The 22,681-nt window shown below is 42.4% G+C and overlaps 1 protein-coding gene across 1 annotated transcript in view; it reads right to left on the bottom strand.

Annotated features, from left to right (window-relative positions):
* CREBL2 (cAMP responsive element binding protein like 2) overlaps nt 1–19,114 on the bottom strand; it is a 30,805-nt gene extending 11,691 nt beyond the window's left edge. The window contains exon 1 of the mRNA XM_055570429.1: nt 18,824–19,114. Within this exon, the coding sequence (XP_055426404.1) occupies nt 18,824–18,838 (15 nt within the window). The 5' untranslated portion in view covers nt 18,839–19,114. The remainder of the gene's footprint in view (nt 1–18,823) is intronic.
* Nucleotides 19,115–22,681: the final 3,567 nt, after the last annotated feature.

Below are 22,681 nucleotides of genomic sequence, written 5' to 3'. Positions count from 1 at the left end.
TAACTTTTTACCCTAAGAAACTAGAAAAAAAGAGCAAATTAAACTGAAAACAAGTTGATGGAAAGAAATAATAAAATCAGAGTAGATATAAATAAAACAGAGAATGAAAAAACAATCAATAAAACCAAAAGTTGGTGCTTCAAAAAGACCAAACAAAATTGACAAACCTTTAGCTAGACTGATTGAACAAGAGAAAACGTTCAAAACCCTAAACTCAAAACTGAAAGAAAAAGACATCACTATTACCTTTACCAAAGTAAAAATGATTAAAAGAGAAGACTATGAAAAATTGTATGCCAAAAAACCAGATAACCTAGTTGAAATGGACAAATTTCTAGAAAGATACAAAGTAGCAAGAGTGACTCAAGAAGGAATAAAAAAATCTAAAAAGACTTATGACAAATAAAGAGACTGAAAGAGTAATCAAAAAATTTCCCATAAAGAAAAGTCCAGGTCCAGGTGACTTCATTGGTAAATTAACCAAGCATTTACAGAATTAACACTAATTCTTTACAAACCCTTCCAAAAAAACAAGAGGAAAGAACATACCAAGTTCATCCAATGAGCCAAAATTAGCCTGATAACAAAAAACCAAGATATAAGAAAACTATAGACCAACATGTCTTAAGAATATAGATGGAAAAATCTTCAATAAAATACTAGCAAACTAAATCTAACAGCATAAAAAGAAGATTATATACCATAACTGGATGATTTATCCCAGGAATAAAGGTTGGTTTAACAACTAAAAATCAATTAGTGTAATATACCATATCAAAAGGAGAAAAGACAAAAATTACATGTTCATCTCAACAGACTCAGTAAAAGCACTTGACAAATACAACACCCTTATATTATTTGAAAAAACAAACCTTCAAAAAACTAGGAATAGAAGGGAACTTCAACCTGGTAAAGAGCATCTATGAAACAAATACCCACAGCCAACATCATGTAAAGGTGAAAGACTGAATTCTTTCTCCAAAGATCAGAAACAAAACAAGGATTCTGTCCTCTCCAGTCATGTCTATTCAACATTGTGTTGGAGGTTCTAGCCACAGCAATCAAGAAAAAGAAAGAAGGCATTCAGATTATAAAGGAAAATTTCTATTTGAGGATGATATGATCTTATATACAGAAAATTCTAAGGAATCTGCAAAAAAACTATTAGAACTCATGAGTTGAACAAGGTTGCAAGATACAAGATCAAGATAAAAATATCAGTTGTGTTTCTATACACAATGAACAAGCTGAAAATAAAATTATGGAAACATTCCATTTAGAATAGTATCAAAAATAATAAAATATTTAGGAATAAATTTAATAAAGGAACTGCAAGACTTGTATACTGAAAACCACAAAAATCATTGTAAGAAATTAAATAAGATATAATAAAAAGACATTCCCTGTTAATGGATTGGTAGACTTAATACTGTTAAGATGAGTACTCCCCAAACTGAGCTACAGATTCAACACAATTTCTATCAAAATTCCAGATGATTTTTTGCATAAATTGACAAGATAATCCTAAAATTCATATGGAAATACAATGGACCCAAAATAGCCAAAGCAATCTTTTAAAAGAACAAAGGCAGAGGACTCCCACTTTCTGATTTCAAAACCTATTAGAAAGCAATAGGAATAAAGATAGTGTGGTACGGGCACAAGGACAGAGACACAGATCACTGGAAAAGAACTGTGAATCACATAAGAGACACACCCAGAATACAACACTCACACTCAACAATAAAAAGATAAATAATCCAATTAGAATGTGGGCAGAATATTTGAACAGACAGTTCTCCAAAGACATATGCCAATAAACATATGAAAAAATGTTTAACATCATTAGGGAAATGTGAATCAAAATCATGAGATACCTCTTTAAACCCACTAGGATGGCTGCTGCTGCTGTGTAATCAAAAAGATAGCCCAGAACAAGTATTGGTACAGATGTGGAGAAATGGAACCTTCATACATGGTTGATGGGAATGTAAAATGGCGGCCACTTTGGAAAACAGTTTGCCAGTTCCTCCAAAATATTAAACACAGAATTACCATATGACTCAGCAATTCTATGTCTTGTTTTATCTCCAGAAGAAATGAAAACATACGTCCACATAAGAAATTGTACACAGATGTTCAGGGCACCATTCATTATTCATGATGGGTAAAAAAAGGAAATCAACCAAATGTGCAAAGGTTGATGAATGGGTAACAAAATGTGGTGGATCCAAACAGTGGAACATTGTTCAGCCATACAAGGGAATGAAGTGCTGATACACAGTAAAACATGACTGAACCTTGAAAACATGCCAAGAGAAAGAAGTGGAAATACAAAAGGGTGTATGATTCCATTTACACAGACTGTCTAGAGCAGGCAATGTATAGCTGCTGCTGCTAAGTCGCTTCAGTCGTGTCTGACTCTGTGCGACCCCATGGACGGCAGCCCACCAGGCTCCCCCGTCCCTGGGATTCTCCAGGCAAGAATACTGGAGTGGGTTGCCATTTCCTTCTCCAATGCATGAAAGTGAAAAGTGAAAGTGAAGTCGCTCAGTCATGTCCGACTCTGTGTGACCCCATGGACTGCAGCCTACCAGGCTCCTCCGTCCATGGGATTTTCCAGGCAAGAGTACTGGAGTGGGGTGCCATTGCCTTCTCTGCAATGTATAGCAACAGAAAGCATATCAGTGGTTGCTTAAGGCTGAGAAGGGGAGGGAGAGAATAGGGAGTGACTGCTAAAGGGCTTGTTGTTTGTTTTTTTTAATGAATAGATTGTTTTTAAAATCTGTTTTAGGTTTACAAGAAAATTCAGCAGAAAGTACAGAGAGTTCCATATATCCTCTCTCTCTGCCCACACAGTTTCCTCTATTAACATCCTGCATTAGCAGGGTACATTTGTTACAACTGATGAGCCTTATGTTGGTATTAATAAGTAAAGTCCATAGTTTACTTAAGAGTTCACTCTCTGTGTTGTATAATTCTGTGGGTTCTGACAAACACATCATGTCCTGTATCTGCCATTGCAGTATCATACAGAATATTTCCACTGCCCAAAAAACCTCCTGCACTCTACCTACTCCTCCCTCCTCGCCCTGAAACCTTGGCAAGCACTGACGTTTATTACTATCTCTATAGTCTCGCCTTTTCTCAGAACGTCATGTAGTGGAGTCATACAGTATGTAATATGTAACCTGATTCAAACTGGCTTCTTTCACTTAGCAATATGCATTTAAGTTCCTTCACACCTTTTTGGAGCTTAATAATGTGCTTCTTTTTAATCACTAAATAATATGAGTAATCTCCTCCATTATATGGATATACCTCAGTTTATTTATAAGGGATTCTTTTGGGGGTGATGAAAATGTTCTAGAATTATCAATAGACAGTGGTGATCACTGCAAACTCTGAATAAACACACTAAAAAAAATCACAAAATTGTATATTTGTAAAGGATGAATTTTATATTATGGGCTATTTTTAAAAATGGCATGAACCTTAGAGAACAGAAAACAGCAGCAAAGGAAAAATGAAGGTGCCACAGACACAAGCAGATGAAGAGGAAAAAAACATGACGGGGTTGGAAGGTTTGAGCATGCTGCTGCTGCTGTTGCTGCTACTAAGTCACTTCAGTCGTGTCCAACTCTGTGACACCCCAGAGACAGCAGCCCACCAGGCTCCCCGGCCCTGGGATTCTCCAGGCAAGAACACTGGAGTGGGTTGCCATTTCCTTCTCCAATGCATGAAAGTGAAAAGTGAAAGTGGAGTAGCTCAGTCGTGTCCGACTCCTAGCGACGCCATGGACCGTAGCCTACCAGGCTCCTCCGTCCATGGGATTTTCCAGGCAAGAGTACTGGAGTGGGGTGCCATTGCTTTCTCTGACCGGCTCCCCAGTCAGTGGGTTTAATTTCCGTGGAAAGAGGAGGCATGATTTAGGTGCAAGTCCTTCACGGGCTTCTTCAAAAGAGGAAGACTCCAGTGTCCAGAGAAAGTCCTATTCCAAAGATTTTTGTATCATTTTACTTTCAGTGTTTTCAGAACAAACAACAAAAACAAATTCAGAGCCAACCCAGGGTGTGCAGGGAGACAGCACTCACTCTCTCTGCCGACAAGCCCTAACCCTAACCCGCCACGTGGCAGCTCACATAATTTCACACCACTGGAGGGGAAAACTGTTATCCTCCCCTTTTTCAGGTAAGGTGGGGAAAATTCATTTCTTTATTTAACAACCATTTATTGAGCCCTCAGTTTACCCCAAACACTGTCAAACTCTAGAAATGTTAATACAAGAAGATAGGGTCCTTACCTTTAATGTATTTTGACTTGTGAAATGCAGCAGACATATAATAACATTATAAAGGGCAAGATATCAGAATACACAGAGATGCTGCTGGTAAGGAGATGCGCATGCATGCGTGCATGTGCAAGCGCACGCAGGCACACACACAACACACACGGTGATCTCTTTATTTCATGGATGACCCAATTTTTTTATTTTTTATTGAAGGATAATTGCTTTACAGAACTTTGTTTTCTGTCAAACCTCAACCTGATCAGCCATAGGTATACATATATCCCCTCCCTTTGAACTTCCCTACCATCTCCCACCCCATCCCACCCCTCTAGGTTGATACAGAACCCCTGTTGAGTTCTGAGCCACACGGCAAATTCCCGTTGGCTATCTGTATTACACATGGTAATGTAAGTTTCCATGTTACTCTTTCCACACATCTCACCCTCTCCTCCCCTCTCCCCGTGTCTATAAGTCTGTTCTCTATGTCTGCTTCTCCACTGCTGCCCTATAAGTAAATTCTTCAGTACCACTTTTCTAGATTCCATATATAGGCGTTAGAGTACAATATTTAACTTTCTCTTTCTGACTCACTTACTCTGTATAATAGGTTCTAAGTTCATCCACCTCATTAGAACTGACTCAAAGGTGTTCCCTTTTATGGCTGAGTAATATTCCCTTGTGTATATGTACCACAACTCCTTTATCCATTCACCTGTCGATGGACATCTAGGTTGCTTCTGTGTTCTAGCCATCGTAAACAGTGCTTCAGTGAACAATGGGATACATGTGTCTTTTTCAATTTTGGTTTCCTCAGAGTATATGCCTAGGAGTGGGATTGCTGGGTCATATGGTAGTTTTATTCCTAGTTTTTTAAGGAATCTGCATACCATCTTTCATAGTGGCTGTATCAATTTACATTCCCACCAACAGGGCAAGAGCGTTTCCTTTTCTCCACACCCTCTCCAGCATTTATTGTTTGTAGACTTTTTGATGACTATTCTGACCAGTGTGAGGTGATATTTCATTGTAGTTTTGATTTGCATTTTTCTAATAATGAGCAATATTGAGCATCTTTTCATGTGTTTGTTAGCCATCTGTATGTCTTCTTTGGAGAAACGTCTTTTAGGTCTTTTCCCCACTTTTTGATTGGGTTGTTTGTTTTTCTGGTATTGAGTTGTAAGAGCTGCTTGTATATTTTGGAAATCAATCCTTTGTCAATTGTTTCACTTGCTATTATTTTCTCCCACTCTGAGGGTTGTCCTTTCACCTTGCCTAGAGTTTGCTTTGCTGTGGAAAAGCTTTTAAGTTTAATCAAGTCCCACTTGTTTACTTTTGTTTTTATTTCCATTACTCTAGGAGGTGGGTCATAGAGGATCTTGCTTTGGTTTATGTCATCTAGTGTTCTGCCTATGTTTTCCTCTAAGAGTTTTATAGTTTCTGGTCTTACATTTAGGTCTTTAATCCATTTTGAGTTTATCTTTGTGTGTGGTGTTAGGAAGTGCTCTAATTTCATTCTTTTACATGTAGCAGTCCAGTTTTCTCAGCACCATTTATTGAAGAGGTTGTCTTTGCCCCATTGTATATTCTTGCCTCCTTTGTCAAAAATAAGGTACCCATAGGTGCATGAGTTTATTTTTGGGCTTTCTATCTTGTTCCATCGCATGGATGACCTAATTTTAGTTCAAAGATTTTCAACATCAGAGCAAAGCCTAGAACCCAAGTCCCCTGATTAGCATCATAGCAGCTTGTCACAAGATGACTATCATCAAACATGACTATTTCCCTTCTAGATTCCCAGGTAGGACTCATTAACCTAAACACATAATTTCCTGAAGAGACTCTAAAACTGACAGATGCTTTATATGTACTGCTACATTAATGCTAAATAGTCACTCATTTAATGACTAGATTCATTTACTCCAACTCACTAGTCACTTGATGGGGGGAGTGGTGAGGAGGTTAAGTAACAAATGTTTTCACTTTATGCTTCTTTGAAATTTCCCTCAACTCTCCATGCCCACTCACTGAAGTCATGCCAATTTACTCCTTTACAAAATCCCTGATTTAGTTCTTCTTTTCTATTCCTCCTACATCACTACCCTACTTACAGACTATTACCACAGGTTCCTGGCAGGTCTCTCTTCCATGTCTCCATGTCTGTCTTTAACTTCCTTGGTTAATCTATCTTACAAAGAACTTCCAAATTAACTTTTCTTATCCACTTATTAAAATAACTTTAGTGTGTTTTTCTTTATTGTGAAAAAGTAATACCTAATCATTACAGAAATGAATAAACTTTAAGTGCCCCTAGATCTTCACGACCCAGATAATCATGATGGTGTGATCACTCACCTAGAGCCAGACATCCTGGAATGTGAAGTCAAGTGGGCCTTAGGAAGTATCACTACGAACAAAGCTAGTGGAGGTGATGGAATTCCAGTTGAGTGATTTCAAATCCTAAAAGATGATGCTGTGAAAGTGCTTCACTCAATATGTCAGCAAATTTGGAAAACTCAGTAGTGGCCACAGGACTGGAAAAGGTCAGTTTTCATTCCAATCCCAAAGAAAGGCAATGCCAAAGAATGCTCAAACTACTGCACAATTGCACTCATCTCACACGCTAGTAAAGTAACGCTCAAAATTCTCCAAGCCAGGCTTCAGCAATACGTGAACTGTGAATTTCCAGATGTTCAAGCTGGTTTTAGAAAAGGCAAAGGAACCAGAGATCAAATTGCCAACATTCCTTGGATCATTGAAAAAGCAAGAGAGTTCCAGAAAAACATCTATTTCTGCTTTATTGACTATACCAAAGCCTTTGACTGTGTGGATCACAATAAACTGTGGAAAATTCTGAAAGAGATGGGAATACCAGACCACCTGACCTGACTCTTGAGAAACCTGTATGCACGTCAGGAAGCAACAGTTAGAACTGGACATGGAACAACAGACTGGTTCCAAATAGGAAAAGGAGTACATCAAGGCTGTATATTGTCACTCTGCTTATTTAACTTATATGCAGAGTACATTGGAGAAGGCAATGGCACCCCACTCCAGTACTCTTCCCTGGAAAATCCCATGGATGGAGGAGCCTGGTAAGCTGCAGTCCATGGGATTGCACAGAGTCGGACACGACTGAGCGACTTCACTTTCACTTTTCACTTTCATGCATTAGAGAAGGAAATGGCAACCCATTCCAGTGTTCTTGCCTGGAGAATCCCAGGGACGGGGGAGCCTGGTGGGCTGCCGTCTATGGGGTCGCACAGAGTCAGATACGACTGAAGCGACTTAGCAGCAGCAGCAGAGTACATCATGAGAAACACTGGGCTGGAAGAAGCACAGCTGGAATCAAGACTGCTGGGAGAAATATCAATAACCTCAGGTATGCAGATGACACCACCCTTATGGCAGAAAGTGAAGAGGAACTAAAGAGCCTCTTGATGAAAGTGAAAGAGGAGAGTGAAAAAGTTGGCTTAAAGCTCAACATTCAGAAAAACTAAGATCATGGCATCCGGTCCCATCACTTCATGGCAAATAGATGGGGAAACAGTGGAAACAGTGTCAGACTTTATTTTTGGGGGGCTCCAAAATCACTGCAGATGGTGATTGCAGCCATGAAATTAAAAGACGCTTACTCCTTGGAAGGAAAGTTATGACCAACCTAGACAGCATATTAAAAAGCAGAGACATTACTTTGTCAACAAAGGTCCGTCTAGTCAAGGCTATGGTTTTTCCAGTAGTAATGTATGGATGTGAGAGTTGGACTATAAAGACTATAAAGCTGAGCGCCGAAGAATCGATGCTTTTGAACTGTGGTGTTGGATAAGACTCTTGAGAGTCCCTTGGACTGCAAGGAGATCCAACCAGTCCATCCTAAAGGAAATCAGTCCTGGGTGTTCATTGGAAGGACTGATGTGAACCTGAAACTCCAATATTTTGGCCACCTGATGCAAAGACCTGACTCATCTAAAAAGACCCTGATGCTGGGAAAGACTGAAGGCAGGAGGAGAAGGGGACGACAGAGGATGAGATGGTCAGATAACATCACCGACTCAATGGATGTGGGTTTAGGTGGACTCCGGCAGTTGGTGATGGACAGGAAGGCCTGGCGTGCTGCTGTTCATGGGGTCACAAAGAGTTGGACACGACTGAGCGACTGAACTGAACTGAGGCTGTGTCTCTTTGCAGCTCAAGAGAAGACCTCTGGCTCAGCTCTGCTTACTAGGTCACCAAATCCAGTTTCCTGTGGCTGCTCTAACAATTACCACAAACTTGGTGGCTGAAAACAACAGACATGTATTCTCTCTGTTCTTGGCAGGACTACACTCCCTCTAGAGGCCCTAGGGGAGAAGTCATCCTTTGCCGCTTGCAGGAGCCGCTGGTGGCCATGAGCATTCCTTCATCCGCGGCCACATCAGTCCAGTCACTGCCTCTGAGGTCACACTGCCTCCACATCTGTTTCTCAAATCTCCCTTGGCCTCACTCTTAGGAGGACATTTATCACTGGATTTACAGCTCATTCAGAGAATCCAAGGTAAACTCATCCTCTCAAATCCTTACCTAAATCACATTTGGGGCCATGCAGGATTCCCTCTTTATCCATATAAGGTAATATCCACAAGTTCCAGGGGCTAGCACATGGATATATCTTTCTAGAGGCCATTCTTCAGCATGCTACATCCAGGCTCCCACTCACCAAGCCATTTTTCTCTTTCATTTACCCCAGCAAGTCATGCCAGTATCCTTAGGGACCTCACCCTGCCCCCTGAATTCCTACTTGTCCTCACGAATTCTCTAAATGTTCCCTCTTCAGACCGCCCACCCCCACCCCACCATCCAAACCAGCAAATACTAAGCTTTCTTTGGTTACAGTCAGCCCTGGCCCTCATTCTGCAAAGCTCTTGCTGACAATCACCTCTGTCCACACGTTACTTTTCTTCTCCATATTTCTGGAACATACAGTCAATATCACACTGAATTGTATGTTATAGCGGCCTCCCAGATTTAAGTTCTGTTGCCTTCAAGCAATGTGAGCACCTCGGGCACAGAAGCTGTGCTATTTCTTCTCCAGTCCCCATTGCATCTGGCCCAGAGCCAGACATTTATTCAAAGACTGATGACTGAATGAATAAATGCAAAGAAAAATTAACAATATTTTGCAATTTAATTTAAATTGGTATTACTATGACCACCACTACCACCAGCTTATAAAAGTTGTAAATTTTTTTTAAAAAAAGAGAAAAAAGAAAACCAAACCTCTCTCATAAGGGATATAAAATCTGAAAAACCAATCAATAACTCTTATTATTTGACCACCCCTCTTGCACTTATTTCCATCCTAATGCTCTAATTCTTAAGGCAACTCATAAAGTTTCAAGTTGTTAAGTGTACGAGAACTACTGTATTTACATGAAGTGGTAGCATCAGCTCCAGCTAAGAAGGAAAATTGCAGGAAAGCCTGTTTCACTTTTCTTTTGAAAACATAAAGTGAAACCTTATCTGCCATCAATTAAAGAAAAATAAGACACATATGACTGTGGCCAGACACTGCGCTTTACCACTTTAAAGAAAAAAAACAAGCAGCTACACTTTCATTTGGGGTTAAGGCTCCTTTAACTTCCTTCACAGCTGTTGTTCAGGCTTTTTCTCTTTTATTTACCAGCTCTTCAGAAAGAGAGAAAGTCTAATCCCATCTTCCTGCTGCAAACCTCTCTGCCAGGTTTTCTAGTCAACAGAGGAGAAACAAGATAGAGCAGGCATTTCTGACTGAGTGTTCACCCCTGCCTCTCCTCGCCTAACCCTTAATCCTCCCCTCCCCTTGCTGTTAACTGTTTGAAGCTAAATGTAATACGATTATACATATATTTCAGCAATCCCCAAAACTACTATAGACGGACTCAGTAACAGTGGTCTGCACGCACATCTCATTTCATCGTGCTTCACTTTACTGCTTTTTTTTTTTTTTTATAAATTGAAGATTTATGGCAACTTGGCATTGTCAGATGATGGTTTTTTTAGCAATGATGTACTTTTTTTTTTTTTTTAAAGAGATCATGCTATTGTATACTTAACAGACTACCGTCTAGTGTAGACATAACTTTTATACTCATTGGGAAACCAAAAAATTTACGAGGCTTGCTGCATTGCGGTATTCGCTTTACTGCAATAGTCTGTAAGTGAACCTACAGTATATCTGAGCCAGCCTGCACCCTGTATTCAACTCTCTTTGCTTCCTTCCCACCCACTTTCCCTCAACAACTACATTTCGGCTTCGGCGCCATCACTCTGTTGAAGCTTCTCTTGCTAGGTTCACAAACCACCTCCTATTTTTGAAATTCAGTGGATACTTTTTCCCTACCTCCTTTAGATGGAATAATCCTTTTTTTTTTGTGGATCTCCTGTATCACTAGCCTCTTCTTTTCAGTTTGTTGAATCCTATTCCTCCACCTCTTCTGATCATTTTAGAGTCTGCCAGGGTTCTGTCTCTTTTAGCTCTCTTTCCTGTCCACCTTCTTCATCCTTCAAGGATTTTATGCATGCTGCATACACCTATATTCTAACAGTCTCCAGCATCGTCTTCAGCTCAGGTCTTTCTTATGAGCAGTGTAACCAAGCTGGTGAGGAGGAGCCACACAGAACAAGCATTTATTTTGAACCCCTTATGCACTGTGTTTTTTTTCTAATACATGTAACATTTCATTCTTAACTCCTATACTAACTCGATAAAGTTAACCCATATATTTTATAGGTAAAGAAATACAGTTCTGATAATCTGTTCAACATAAATCATATCAGTATTTTCATTGATCAGTCTCCCAAGGCAAAAGTGTCCCAAAATAAAAGCAAAAATAAACAAATGGCACTAATCAAACTTTAGAGCTTTTGTACAGCAAAGGAAACCAAAAAAAAAAAAAAAAAAGACAACCTTCAGAATGGTAGAAAATACTTGCTAACAATGCAAATGACAAGGGGTTACTATCCAAAATATAGAACAGTTCATATAACTCAGTATCAAAAGGTAAACAATAAATGGGCTGAAGACCTAAAGGACACACAGATAGCCAACAGGCATGTGAAAAGATGCTCAACGTTGCTTATTGTTAGAGCAATGCAAATCAAAACCACAATGAGGTGCTTACCTCGCACCTGGCAGAATGGCTATCACTGAAAAGTCTACAAGTAATAAATACTGGAGAGGGTGTAGGAAAAAAGGGAACCCTCTGACACTGTTGGTGGGAAGGTAAATTGGTACAGTTACTATGGAAAATAGTATGGTGGTTCCTTAAAAAAACAAAAGTAGAGCTACCATATGATCCGGCAACCCCATTCCTGGGTATATATTCAGAAAAGAGGAAAACTCTAACTCAAAAAGATACATGCATCCAATGATCATAGCAGCACTATGAAAGTCCATAACCAAGACATGGAAATAACTCAAGTGCCCCTCAACAGACTATTGGTTTAAGAAGATATAGTGTGTGTGTGTGTGTGTGTGTGTGTGTGTATGTATACATAATGGAATATATGTGTGTTTTATATATATAGTGTGTATATATATATATAATGGAATATTAGTTATAAGAAAAAAAGAAATATTGTCATTTGCAGCAACATGGATGGACCTAGAGAATATTATACTTAGTGAAGTAAGTCAGAGAAAGACAAGTATTATATTACTTAATGTAGAATCTAAAAAATAATACCAATTAGCCTATATACAAAAAAAAAAAACAACGGACACACTGACAGAAAACAAACTTACGATTACCAAAGGGAAAAGGGAGGTGGGGAGGGAGAAACTAGGACTATGGGATTAATACATACACACTGTGTTTAGTGGTTCAGTCATGTCCAACTCTCTGTAACCCCATGGACTGTAGCCTACCAGGCTCCTCTGTCCATGGAGATTCTCCAAGCAAGAATACTAGAGTGGGTTGCCATGCCCTCCTTCAGAGGATCTTCCCAACCCAGGGATCAAACCCAGGTCTCCCACATTGCAGGCCATCTGATTCTTTACTATCTGAGCCACCAGGGAAGCCCAGGAATACTGGAGTGGGTAGCCTATTCCTTCTCCAGTGGATCTTCCCAACCTAGTAACGGAAATGGGGTCTCCTGCATTACAGGTAGATTAAAATAGATAAGCAACAAGGCTTTACTGTATAGCACAGGGAACCATATGCAATATCTTATAATAACCTATAATGGAAAATACTCTGAAAAATATATATATAACTGAATCACTTTGCTGTATACCTGAAACTAATGCACTATTGTAAATCAACTATACTTCAATTTAAAAAATAATAATCTGTCCAAAATCGTAATAGCTTGAAAGTGGTAGAAATCAGATTTCCCAAATTTCTTAGCTTAACTTGCCAAGCAAATCCTGATCGGGCGCCTGGTTTTCTTTCCATCCTTGTCTCTGCCCACATCTCTACTTGTGCCTTATGCTCAGCTCAGGGATCAGCAAACTTCAGCCCACCTGGCCGACTAAAGTCAGCCAGCTGCCTGTTTTGGGAAATAAAGTTTTATCAGAATACAGCCACACCCATTCATTACGTTCTGCCTATGGCTGCTTTCACGTTTCAATGGCAGAGTTGAGTAATTACAAGAGAGATCACATGGCCCACAGATATTTACTATCTGGTCCTTTACAGAAAATCTCCCAACTCCTGCTCCAGCTTGTACCAAAATACTTATTTTCCAGTGCAATATGCTTTAGTATAGGATATTCCCTCTTTCCCATTTTCTGGGGCACTTCTATTCTTCCTGAAAGATTCATGCCTACTGTGTGAACCCATGTCTGACACACCCAGATAGGCATCCATTCTTGGTGCCCTCAAAGCACTTTGCTGTCACTGCCCTCATTTCTCACCTCACCACGCAGTAGTTATTTTTCTGTATGTGTATCTACTCCACTGAAACATCAGTTCCTGAGAATAATTATAAACTTACTCATCTCTGTATCTCTACCGTCTAGCACAATGTCTCGTACATATTAGGTGTCCAACAAATGTTTGATGAGGAATGGAGAAATGAATAAATGAACAAACTTTTGTGAAAATCTTAAAGCACAAAACATTCTGAATAAGGTTATCTGCAGAGGTACCCCAATGTACACGGGACCTAGACAGGAAAAGGGGGCACATTTAAAATGTTAACAAACTGTCTAGTTTGGCAAAGGAGCTGGCTCTTCTGCCTTGGTCTTGTTGAAAGCATGGCTGGAGCAGGAGGACAGAAAAGGTAGAAAGTGTCTGAGCTCTGTCACTGCCCAAAGAGGGCAGTTCCAGCTGTAGCAAAGGATGGCTAAGGGGCCAAGAGGAGGGATGTTAGGGGTCAAAGGACAGCTCTGGTTTGGTTTATTCACTACGTCGTATCTGACTCTTGTGACCCCATGGACTGCAGCCTACCGTCTCCTCTATCCATGGGATTTCCCAGGCAAGAATACTGGAGCAGGTTGCCATTTACTTCTCCAGAGTACCTTGCTGACCCAGGGATCGAAACTGGGTTTCCTGCATTGCAGGCAGATTCCTTGCCAACTGAGTTCTGGGAATGTCAAAGAGATTTTTTGGCCAAGTAAAAATTTTTGTGAGAACCAGCACTACTCAGAACATCTGAATGGAACAAAGACATAAGGGGTAAGGAAGGTATAAGGCATTTTAAGATAATTGTGTGGAGCTCAGGTGGAAAGGAAGTATGCAGAAGAACAGCAGCTCATATCAGTATTCTGAGGCCAGAGAGGGACTTTCTCACCAGTCCCTCAAGTGGAAATTGATGCCGTAAACATCATATGGGAGAACGCAATGGCACCCCACTCCAGTACTCTTGCCTGGAAAATCCCATGGACGGAGGAGCCTGGTAGGCTGCAGTCCATGGGGTCGCTGAAGGTCGGACATGACTGAGCGACTTCACTTTCACTTTTCACTTTCATGCATTGGAGAAGGAAATGGCAACCCGCTCCAGTGTTCTTGCCTGGAGAATCCCAGGGACGGTAGAGCCTGGTGGGCTGCCATCTATGGGGTCTCACAGAGTCGGACACGACTGAAGCGACTTAGCAGTAGCAGCAGCAGCAGCAAATGTCATATAGGGCATTATATATTACACATTATATATTATAGTTAGGCTATACAGAAATGTCATCTTTTATCAGCTTTGTCTGTGGCAGGAACGCGGCTATCTAGGGTATTTCAAGTCACTCATTCATTCATTTGATAAACATGAAAGTCAAATATAAAATTGGAAATAAGAACTCTCTATGATCAAAGCCCCTGAATGCCGGGAGCAGGAGCTCCACCGTGGCAAAGGTCATGAGGAAGGAGGCTCGGCATACGCAAAGGCGGGATCGAGCCTCAGGAGTCCCCCTGGAAATTCTCGAGCATCTACCCCCCAAACCAGAGTCTACCTACTTTCTGCTTTGTGCTTTCACCTACACCTCTGACTTTACAGGGGGCTGTCCCCCACTACCTCTCTCTGAAAAAAGAGTTAGTTTACAGCTCCAGTTAATAATTCCTGGGTGTGACTGTTTCAACCTACAAACTCCTTTGGAAATCCTCTAGCCTGCCTGAATAGGTTTTTCTGGCCACATGTGATTGTTCAGAGCCTCCCAACTGTGAGAGGCAGGAGATGTTCTAAACTGTCTAAACACAGATTCCTTTGAGTAGTTAAAAGATTGATTAGAAATTGTATTGGTGAAGGGTTTTTCACTTGTTGGGCCAATGTTTGCTGCTAAGTCTCCATACCCCTTACCTACTGTGTCCTTGGCAGTGTATTGATTGATATAATGGGTGTATAGAAATGTAAGTAGTAGCCTCAATGTTTGTAACCTTGGACCCTTGAGTTAATTCTTTTCTTGACTGAGCCCACCTCACCTTTGCCCTATAGGAATGCAGCTTTGTCTAATGCTTTTGGAGGGTGGCGCATGACTAATCACCTTTAGAGAAAAATAAGTTTTCTGAAGAAAGGGTCTTAAAATGTTAACAGGCCTCTGGGCCAGAAGATGATGCAAATCACCTAAACTTTTGCATATGATAAGTGTGCAGGAAGAAAGCCTGGCTTACTGCCTGACTCTACCCCTTCCCCCATTATCCTCTATGCATAACTTAAGGTATAAAAACTACTTTGGAAAATAAAGTGCGGGCCTTGTTCACCGAAGCTTGGTCTCCCCATGTCGTTCTTTCTCTCACCTTCTGGCTGAATTATTCAGCCTCTTTTCTCCACTGAATTTCCTCACTGAGCTATCCTTATTTGACCACTCTTTATATCTTTAATTAACATTTAAGTAAGCTGTTGTTTCCTGATCGCCGAAGCCGTCTCCCCTTTGAAACCCCTGGATCCACCGGGGCTGGACCCCGGCACCTGAAAATGACTCCTTTCAATTTTCTTTATAATTGAATGCAGCAGGTTAGGGAGAAAAGGCTTTCATAAAAAGAAACTTTTCTCCAGTGGAGGACACATAGGTGGGCTCAAGAGACTACCATTCTCACACAATCTGACAGGGAAGGGCCATTTCACGTCCCATTCCATTGTTCCTGTCCCATTTGGGGGCATCGTTAAGAAAGGAGGGTAGTATGGGGGAAGCACAGCTGCAAATATCACGAAAAAGCACACACCTAATAATGACTACAGTGAGCGTCTCGGGTGCCTGCTGCACTGTGCAGAAGACCAAGGACATCACTGCCAGGTAATGTAACAATGATAACATTTCTGGGTGCCTAGTATGTGTTTACTCTGTACTTGATGCTTCCTATGCATGATCTCTGATCCTCAACAAAGCCTGGGGAAAAGGCACTGACCATTTAACATAAAACAGAAGCTCAAAAAGGTTAACTCAACCAAGATTTTTTTTTTCCTTCCCAACTAGGTTAAGTAGAGATCTGCTCAATCAGAATTTGAGATCTGCTACTCAGCGCTTCCCCAAGCCCTCAGTCTTAGATACCCACTATGTCTCTTGCGTTCTTTTTCCCATTTGCTGTAGTCTGTATACTCTGGCTCAGCAGAGCACATTGATGAATATTAATAAATCCCAGCTACACCTCAAGCAGTCTCCTTAATGCCTCTCTGTTCCAATTCAGCTTAGTCTTTGTGAACCAGTACTCTATGATGTAATGTACCAGGCACATTGCTAGACACTTGGGAGGCAAAGCTGCACCGGCCATTCCAATGTGTCCTGCTCTGACTCCAGGAAACCAGACAGCAGAACATGCAGCGCTCTTGCAGACTCACTCATCACCACTGATGAAAACAACTCAGAATACAGAATCTTTATAAAGAGAGGTTGTCACAGCGTCATTCTATTTCCTGACCTGTTCATTCAAACACTGCTTCTCTCTGACTGCTGATCCTGTCCCCTCTGTCCTCGTCCTGTTGACCTGGCCTTTCTGTCAGTCGGTCTGTCATCTTTTATGCTCTCACCGGCACAACCACACTTCCAAGCCCCAACCCTCGGCTTCCCTACTGCAGCTGCCTTCAGAACCTGAGACTCCAACACCCATACATAATGGGAGGGAAAATGTGTTGTGTGTGTGAGCCTGGACGGATATACTGGGAGAACAATACAACTTCGCAGGACTGTAACAATTAGAGCACAGGGAAAGGCAGGATTGGGAGCCTTTTAAAAAGGCCGTTTCATGCCACCTGACTCCTCAAAGAGTAGTCCAATCTTGCAGTACATGGCATTTAAATATTACTCATCCATAGCTTCGACATGTATTCAAAGTGAAAGTAGTATATTCACAGAAGCAATATCCATCCACAGACATCTGAAATGGATTTCCTTTTCCAAAATCATTAAAGAATAAAGAAACTGCTGGTTTCTGTCACAAAAACAATGAATTAGTAAAGAATGAGAACTCAATTCATTTTGCTTACCTATGAACCATCTAAGAAGTTACTTGTGAATCATTATGAATAGTCTACTTGCAAAATTTAACCTCACTCTTTTAGGCAAAACCATAGCACCATACCTTCCACTACAGCTTGCTTATTTTAGAAATATGTTCTATGTGATTTTATAGGCAGGTAAAATAACTCAAAATCCTGTTTGTTTTTTTTTTCTTGAATTTATTTGAGATTACTGAAGACTTTGAGAAAGTTATTAAATATTTCAAAGGTTTGAAAAAGAAACAACCAAAAATTCTGTAGAATATACCATGAGAGTCTGCAACCACAGAGACTAAAGACTATGTTAATTGGGATCCTTTCCCAGCCAGCCGTATCTAGGAAAGACAATGGATACAGTATTCGGATTTAATTTGAAAATTAACACTGAGAGATCAAGCTAGCAAAGACTGTTATGGAAAATTACCTTCTGATTTTTCTAGAAAAGTTTTAGAACTCCCTCTTTCTGACTTGGAAATCCCACTTCCTATTAGGAGGGCTTTACCCCTTTCCAAGTAAAGGTTCCTAGAGGTGAGTCCTACTTCCAGAGCAGTGCCCTGGGCTGTCCCTGCTGTCACTTTTCTCAGAGCCTCCCACGGGAACAGGAAGAGGAGATGATGGAGAGTAACACAAGCAGCACAGAGAAGATGGAGATTTTTTTCAGCCTCTCTGAGGATGCGTCAAACAAAAACTTAATAGCAGCAAAGTATTACTAGTTAGGTGGAGGGGGAAAGGGTACCGAAACGAAGGAAAAAGCTCTCAAAAGCAGCATGCCAGAGACAGTGGAAAGTAAAGCAGAGGGAAGGAGTATCTGCTTTGAAAACTGGCAAATTCTAGGGTCTGATGCCTTAAAAAAAAAAAAAGGTGAACTTTCTAAACATTCTAAAACATTATAAGCTGATGATCAATTAACTGGGCATCACTATCTTCATGACACATAACTAGATGACACTAACGAGGAAAGACAGGAAGGTTATAAACAAACTCTATGAATTAACCAATAATGAATATTGTCTGTTATCTTAACGTCGCAGGGATAAGTGACCAGCATAAGCGAAGAGGGAGTGGGCATAGATTAACAAGAAGGAATTCACTTCTTTTCTTGAAGAAGGCTTTCTAGAGGTTAGATTCCAGGCTTTGGACGAATAGCAACAGGAGATTAGCAGAGTGTTCCAACCAACCACAGGAAAATAGCTCAGAGGGGGAGTGAACAGATTATATGAATGGGGCATTGAGTAAAGGAGCCTGAGAGAGGAAAAGGGGACGGTCTAGGGGAACAGGGCCGGTTCAGGGTGCCCTAGTTTAGGTCTCCGATGTGGAAAAAGGCTGGTTGGGGGCAACGGAAGGCAAAAAGAAAAAGCACAGTAGTTTCTTCACGTATCTCGGGAGCACTAGGGTCTGCACCACCTGGAAAAGCTGACCAACAAGCTTGCCCTGAGTGTGATTTTTCCGGAGTGGGCCCTTGTAGGAAGAACGCAGCCCGCTGTTCCCTCAATTTTTGTCTGGGTACCTGGGGTCATAGCTGGAGTCGCAGGGGTGTCTAAGGCAGACGTCTGTTGGGTGCTGGGTGGACTACGGGGCTGAGGCTCAGCGGCGGGACGGGCACTTAGCGACAAGCAGGCGGCGGCGGCAGCGGAGCGTGCAAACCCCAGGACTTACCTTACTGTCATCCATCTCGGCAGACAGGCCGGCCCTCCCCCGGCTCAGCCGGCCTGGTCCGGCCCGGCCCCGCCCCGGGGGAAGAAGGGGATATGGTTCTGACCGCCTCCTCTCGCCTAACAGTTCGGTTCCCTGATGCCACAGTCACGGGGACGAGGGACCAGTTCAGGAATGGCAGAGCGGACCCTGGAGGCGGCCCAGAACGCCTCCCTTCGCTGCCGCCGCCGCCTCCTCCTCCCCCTCCATGACAGGCTCTGGCTGTGTTTACAGACGCCCTGGAGAGCAGCCCGGACCGGAGGGTGGGCTGGAGCGCGTCGCGCGGATTGGCCCGCTCGGCTGCCGTAGCACGGTAGCATTCTGGGGATTGTAGTTTCCCTCCCCGCGGTCTCCGCGCGGTGGACTGGAAAGGAAACTACAATGTCCACAGAGCCTCAGCCAGGCGGCGTCCGTTTTTCTGCCAGGGAGCGCCGAGGGGGCGGAGCTGAAGCTAGGTTTCCCACAGTGCGCGCTCAGAAATGTTTGGGTCGGTGGTTTCCAGCGGCCTGGGGACTGGGAAGGGACCGTTGGGGCCTGGCAGAGGCAACCCTGAAGGACGGTCCCTGGGAGCAGGCCCTCCTCACGGACCCCGAGAAAACCATGAAGATTGTTTATTTTTAAAATTCAGAAACAACCCCCCACCCCCACCCCCTAAAAACAACAAAGAATGTGAAATCGTAGATGCTTCTAGAAACCATTTGACAGTTCCTCCCAGTGTTAGACCATATGGCCAAAAACTCCACCGGAAACTACGGTTTGTCCCTCCTGTCCTAGAAGCGTTATTCGTAGTAGTCAACGAATGGAAGCAACCCAAATGTTCAACCGTAGATGAACTGATAGGCCCATCCTGGTATTTATATAAAAAAGAATATTATTCATGATGAATGAGGTTCTGATACCTGGTGCAATGTGGATGAGCCTTGAAAATACACTTAAGAGTAAAAGATGCAGGACACAAAAGGTCGCATATGGTGGATTCCATTTAAATGAACTGTTCAGAATGGGTAAAGAAAAAGTTGGTGAGTGTTTGTCAGGGGCTGGGGTTGGGGAATATAGTGGAGGTGGAAGATGGGGGACCAGGAATGGGGCGTATTGATGGGTATTGGGTTTCTTTTGAGGTGGTGAAACTGTTCTAAAATTGAGTTAGTGATAGCTGCACAACTCGGAGAAAGCAATGGCAACCCATTCCAGTACTCTTGCCTGGAAACTCCCATGGACGGAGGAGCCTGGTAGGCTGCAGTCCATGGGGTTGCGAACAGTCTGACACGACTGAGAGACTTCACTTTGACTTTTCACTTTCATGCATTGGAGAAGGAAATGGCAATCCACTTCAGTATTCTTGCCTGGAAAATCCCAGAGATGGAGGAGCCTGGTAGGCTGCCGTCTATGGAGTCGCAGAGTCTGACACGACTGAAGTGACTTAGCAGCAGCAACAGCAGCACAACTCTGACTATACTAAAAACTACTGAATTGTATACTTTAAGTGAATATCATGATATGAGAATTTCATCTCAATAATAAATAAGGAAGAATGTTTTGGCGTTGTCCACTTTTAGTAAAGTCAGTGGGCTTGTTTTGAATGGTGTTAGGCCATTGAGAGGAGAAGGCAATGGCACCCCACTCCAGTACTCTTGCCTGGAAAATCCCATGGATGGCGGAGCCTGGTAGGCTGCAGTTTATGGGGTCGCTGCTCAACGTTCAGAAAACGAAGATCATGGCATCCAGTCCCACCACTTCATGGGAAATAGAAACAGTGGAGACAGTGTCAGACTTTATTTTTCTGGGCTCCAAAATCACTACAGATGGTGACTGCAGCCATGAAATTAAAAGACGCTTACTCCTTGGAAGGAAAGTTATGACCGACCTAGATAGCATATTCAAAAGCCGAGACATTACTTTGCCAACAAAGGTTCGTCTAGTCAAGGCTATGGTTTTTCCTATGGTCATGTATGGATGTGAGAGTTGGACTGTGAAGAAGGCTGAGCGCCGAAGAATTGATGCTTTTGAACTGTGGTGTTGGAGAAGACTCTTGAGAGTCCCTTGGACTGCAAGGAGATCCAACCAGTCCATTCTGAAGGAGATCAGCCCTGGGATTTCTTTGGAAGGAATGATGCTAAAGCTGAAACTCCAGTACTTCGGCCACCTCCTGTGAAGAGTTGACTCATTGTAAAAGACTCTGATGCTGGGAGGGATTGTTGGCAGGAGGAGAAGGGGACGAAAGAGGATGAGATGGTTGGATGGCATCACTGACTCGATGGACGTGAGTCTGAATGAACTCCGGGAGTTGGTGATGGACAGGGAGGCCTGGTGTGCTGAGATTCATGGGGTCGCAAAGAGTCCGACACGACTGAGCAACTGATCTGATCCGATCTGATAAGTTGGACATGACTGAGCGACTTCACTTTCACTTTTCACTTTCATGCATTGGAGAAGTAAATGGCAACCCACTCCAGTGTTCTTGCCTGGAGAATCCCAGGGGCAGGGGAGCCTGGTGGGCTGCCGTCTATGGGGTCACACGGAGTCAGACACGACTGAAATGACTTAGCAGCAGCAGCAACAGGCCATTGAGAATTTGACAAAGATGGTGTCTTCATTAATGTTCTGAAGAATCCTTTGACTCTCTCTTCAGACTCGTACTAAGTGCTTTGCCAAGTCTTTCCTATATTCAAGTTGAGGTAGAGTTACCAAATTTAGCAATAAATATACAGGACATTCACATATGAATTTCAGATAAATACCTGTTTAGTATAAGTATGACCATGCAATATTTGAGACATACTTTTACTTTAAAAAAGTATTCTTTGCTTATCTGAAAGTCAGACTCAACTGGGTGTCTTTTTTTTTTTTTTAACTTTTTCTTTTGTGTTGGAGTATAGCTGATTAACAGTGATGTGAACTAGTTTCAGATGCACAGCAAAGGGACTCAGCCGTATATATACACGTGTCCATTCTCTTCCAAACTCCCCTCCCATCCAGGCTGCCACATAACATTGAGCAGAGTTCCCTGTGTTCTACAGTAGGTCTTTGTTGTTATCCACTGTAAATAAAGCAGTGTGTACATGTCCACCCCCAACTCCCTAACTATTCCCCCCGTCCCCACCCACCGTAACCATAAGTTCTTTCTCTAAGTCTGTGAGAAAGTGTCTTCTATTTTATCCGACAACTTCAAATTGAGGAAGAATAAAAATAGAAAAGCAGAATCATCTCCATCAAATCTATGTAATGCTTCAGAGGAACTAAAGCAGGTCAGTTCCTCAAAAGTAAATGCCACCTAACAGATCATGACGTGGGGTTGCCTGGCGTGCTGCAGTCCATGGGCTTATGAGGTGAGGTCTGCCCAGCCGGGACTGTATTCCAGGTAGTCGTAGAGACTCCAGCCACATCCTCTCTGACAGTTAGGGGAGCGCAAGTCTGTGCTCCTGCAGGTTCTCCTCTTCCCTCACCTACTACCCCTTTGGTCTGAGTCCCTTTGCACCTCCTTCTAGCCTCCTCTTCAGCACCCAGTAAGGCCTCAGTCCTCGTCTCCAGCTACCCCCTTGCCCTGCTAAGCCCCGTTTTTGGAGTGGAGCTGCCATTCTTCCAGGTTAGTCCTTTGTCACTCTCCCTGCATCCCTGCTGACAATTGCCAGCCCCTCAGGAAGGAGGACTAAAGACCTTTTGAGCCAGGTAGTGGAAATTTGAACACTCCCAGGAAAGTAGTGTGTACACCAGATTCAGGAGAGTGATTTTCTATAGGGAGGGAGAGAGGAACTAGATGGAGAAGGTCTTGGGGTGGTTAGTTGCATATTTAACATTTTTGTATGTGGGATATAGTTCCCCAAC

This window comes from Bubalus kerabau, chromosome 1 (assembly GCF_029407905.1).
Source record: "Bubalus kerabau isolate K-KA32 ecotype Philippines breed swamp buffalo chromosome 1, PCC_UOA_SB_1v2, whole genome shotgun sequence".
Classification (NCBI taxonomy): Eukaryota; Metazoa; Chordata; class Mammalia; order Artiodactyla; family Bovidae; genus Bubalus; species Bubalus kerabau.
This window is presented reverse-complemented; position numbering and strand designations above follow the sequence as displayed.